This window comes from Phycodurus eques, chromosome 19, assembly GCF_024500275.1.
Source record: "Phycodurus eques isolate BA_2022a chromosome 19, UOR_Pequ_1.1, whole genome shotgun sequence".
NCBI classification, from domain to species: domain Eukaryota; kingdom Metazoa; phylum Chordata; class Actinopteri; order Syngnathiformes; family Syngnathidae; genus Phycodurus; species Phycodurus eques.
The window spans coordinates 6,617,914-6,621,673 of record NC_084543.1 but is presented as its reverse complement, the minus strand read 5'-3'; the positions used below and the strand labels follow the sequence as shown (position 1 = coordinate 6,621,673).

At 49.5% G+C, this 3,760-nt stretch overlaps 1 protein-coding gene across 1 annotated transcript; it reads right to left on the bottom strand.

The window, feature by feature from the left end:
- Nucleotides 1-1,866: 1,866 nt before the first annotated feature.
- On the bottom strand, nt 1,867-3,083 carry nog2 (noggin 2). Its single transcript, XM_061706377.1, has one exon. It carries the CDS (start codon nt 2,690-2,692, stop codon nt 2,060-2,062), a length of 633 nt encoding a protein of 210 aa, XP_061562361.1. The 5' UTR covers nt 2,693-3,083; the 3' UTR covers nt 1,867-2,059.
- Nucleotides 3,084-3,760: the final 677 nt, after the last annotated feature.

Sequence of the window (3,760 nt, the reverse complement as noted above, 5' to 3'; positions counted from 1 at the left end):
ATTAGTTTGACTTTGTTTCAGTGCCATGACTCAATATCATCACATATTGTACTTTTGCTGTGTAGCACTTTCTCTTGTATGGGATCATAGCTTGTGCAGGTGTACCTAAATTTAATTCCTAGTTGGCTTAATTGAGTCAATAATGTGACACAGGATTGTTCACCATGTTGCTGGTTCTCCCAGGGATCACCTCAGACCCCCACTCGGGAGGAGGACCCGATGGGACAGGCAGCCGGGGGGATGGGGGGCGGGGGGGGGGGGGGGGGGGGGGGTCCTCCTGCGACTAAAAGGTGCGCACCTCAGTGGCTGGAGCCAGGGCGGCGTATTGCCTTTCACACGCTTCTAAAATACTCTCCGGGCAGAGGCTGAAAGGGTTACTGTTTCCCAAAGTGCTTCATTCTGCGCAGTCGAGAGGGGGCGGCTGAGTGGCGCCGTCGAGTCAGAGACGCACTTTCGAAAAAACCCCGAGACATCATCAAGAAAGAAGCTGACAGTAAGGAAAGCAGCCCCCCACCCTTTTTTTTTTTTTTAAACTGGCATGCTGCCGTCCCTCTTCCCAGCCTCCTCTGCTTACCAAATCCCCACAGCGGCTCCTGTCACAATGGCTGGGCGGCAAGTGTCAAATCGAGCCCGCAAATGCGCATTTTTATGCACGTAATTGGCGTGTAGCACTTTGAAAGCTGACTTAGTCACGCGTCTATTTCAAGCTATGATTGCATCGCTAGGACTAAAACAAACAACACGTGAGTCATTTGAATCCAGAATTGGGCTATATCTCTTTCATGTTTGGCTATTAAAAGTAATAAAACAGTTGAGCAATGTTTTATGGGTTTTGTTTTTCTCTCCCCTCTCCCTCTCCCCTAAGCCCCCCCCCCCCCCCACCCCCCACCCCACCCCTCAGTGCAGGGTGGTCAGACTAGAATAGGCGCCGGTCTCCAAATACCTCAGTGGAACTTGTGTGCGGCGTCCAGCGCCTGCAGACAGACACCGTTTGAAACGTCTGCATCATATTTGAGCCATTATGTTAACACCTCGGCAGCACGGACATAGGAGGGGGGGGTGAATGCATGATTCCCCCCCTCCACCACCCATTCTTCCTCGTCATACAACTCCCCCTCCCCTCTTTCTACTCCCTTCTGGTTGAGACAAATGCATGCCAGTTCTGCTTGTGGTAGTCAAGCTATGCGCATCACACAGCATAGTAAACCACAAACTTTCCTCATTCACTGTGTGTGGAGTGTCAGGCAGTCCACGCAGAAATCCCTGGAGCGTGGATGAGCATGTTCAATATTTCCACATACACTATAGCACATGCATGATGAAAACATAGACTTTATTGCTAGAAATGTGACCAGAACATGTACACTTGGATGCTGTTTTCAGTTGTTTATTTTTTGTGTCTTTTTTTTTTTTTTTTTTTGATAATTCAAGTAGACATCTCCCATATTATTTTTTTCTGGTATACTCTATTCTCTGTCCTTATGTTCTATACTCACAATCGTTAAAATAAATAAAACGTACAGATTTGTTTATTTCTACAATACTATGTATTCCCAAAAGAAAAAAAAAAGCTGAGTTCACGCCTTTATATATAATCTTTAACCTCAACTTCTGTGTTTTTTTTTTTTTTTTTTTTTTTTTACAACTTAATATTGATAATATTATACAAAAAAACTCTAGGCAGCATTGCAGTGAAATAACAGTCAGTTGGAAAAAAAGAGAGTTCACCTCTTGGAGAAGTGTAGCATATGCATCATCAATGTCTCTTAGGGGGGGAGGGGGAGGAAAAAAAAAAAAAAAAAAAAAAAAAGCTCTTCCATATGAAGTGCTGCTGTCCCCGCCCCCTTCCACCCAAAACGTCTCAGGGTTGACAATAAAATATGGTCCTGGTTCAATTAGAAAAAATAGCTGCATTCCTCTTAAATATGTACAATGTTGGTATTTCACTTTAAAATGCTATATAAAAAAATAGATTTGCTATGGTGCCCACCTCTGTAGAGAGTTAACAGTGCAATAGAAACCAGTCCACTCCACACAGCTCCCAGCAGCGCGTCGGGGATCAGCACGAACACTTGCACTCTGAGATGATGGGGTACTGCACCTGTATCCACGTACAGTATTTTTGTCTTAAAAAGCCTTGGCAGTACCACCGCAGGAAAATCTTGTTGATGGACTTGACGGGTTTGCAAGACATCCCCTCTGGGAATGAACAGGAGCGCTCCGAGAAGCAGTTGCCCTCCTTAATGTAGCGCGGCCAGAACCTCACCCCCAAATCCTTCCAGGTGTACACCACGGGACAGTGCGTGTAGGTCCACAGCCACTGGAGGAATTTCCTGCGCGCCTTCTTGCCCACCTTGACGCGCTTGCCGTAGGGGGTCTCGGTCAGTTCCAGCTTCTTGATCTCGTTGGGCATGGGCCCCTGCAGCTTGAAGTCTGGCGCCGAGTGGTTGCTGAGCACCGGCGCGCCGATGGACATGAAGTTGGGGTCAAAGTGGCTGCCCAGCTTTTTCCTCAGAGTCCTTTCGGAGAAGTCCTGCTCCCGGGGGTCGTAATCCGGGTCGGGGTCCTCCTTGAGGTCAGGCACGGGCAGGTGGTCGCTGGGGGATGGACGGAGGCGGAGGAAGTGCTGGCCCACTCCGACGTGGACGCACAGCAGCATGTAGAGGAGCACTGGGGGGTGAGAGCTGCCCATGGTTCCTCTCGGGACTTTTACGCACAGTAAATGACACTTCTACTCAAGAGGAGCAAGCCTGACGCTTCATATATTTGACAAGTTCACTCACGGGCGACACTTTAAATAGACCACTTCGCAGCCTGCCGGTGGCCAGGGGTGCGTCAGCCTTCTTTAAAAATAACCCCCCACAAAAGTGTTCAATCGAGAAGATGACGCCGCAGCTTCCCCCTCTTGGATTCACTTTGGGCTCCTCTCGGTTGTCATGGTTACCACTGGGACGACCCGAAGCCACGGTGAAACAGTCACTGGATGACAGCGCTGCAAGGAAACAGACGGGCTGCTTCCGAAAAAGGTGCCCGGCAATGGGGGGCGGGGGCGGCGGGGGGCTGCCTCTTTACGCACAAACGTGCCCTCGAACACTCGAGGGGAGGACACGCTCCACGCACTTGCTTATTATTTCTTTTCAAAGAAGACAAGCTGTAGTATTCCAGAAAGTGTCTCACGTCAAAAGGCCATTTAGCTCCCCAGAGAATGCTCCAAATAGCTTATTTTCTCAGGCTCTTCTCTTATTATTCCATGTAATAAGAAGAAAAAACAAACAAACAAAAAAGAGTTGCGAGTTCCCTTTTCAATGCGTTGTGCCCACGCAGAGAAGCTCCTTCTCACGCATGGCGAGAGAGTCCCCAAAATGTGCTGGAAGGTCTGCAGACAAAAAAAAGATCCTGCTTCTCCTTCTGCTCCGGTGGCTGCCACGAGAAGCTCCCCAACTTGAGTGGCTCCTTGCTGGAGGAGCGAGTGCGTGAGTATGCAGCAGGGGAGCGAGAGAGAGAGAGAGAGAGAGAGAGAGAGAGAGAGAGAGGAAGAGAGAGAGCGAGAGAGAAAAAAAGAGCAAAAAGAGAGCGAGAGTGAGAAAGAAGAGTTAGTGGAAGCGCACACGGTGCGTGGGTGAGCGTGTCTGGAAGCGAGTGGGTGCTCGGTCCCAAGTTAAATATCCCCCTCCGACGTTACAAAGTGTCAGAGGGGCCTGCCCACCCTCGGCCACTCTCACTGATTGACAGTGCCCCCTTTGGGCCGCCCCCCGCCACC

What these genes read in the sequence shown, in the direction of transcription:
- nog2 (XM_061706377.1), bottom strand. Translation starts at nt 2,692, where the DNA reads ATGGGCAGCTCTCACCCCCCAGTGCTCCTCTACATGCTGCTGTGCGTC.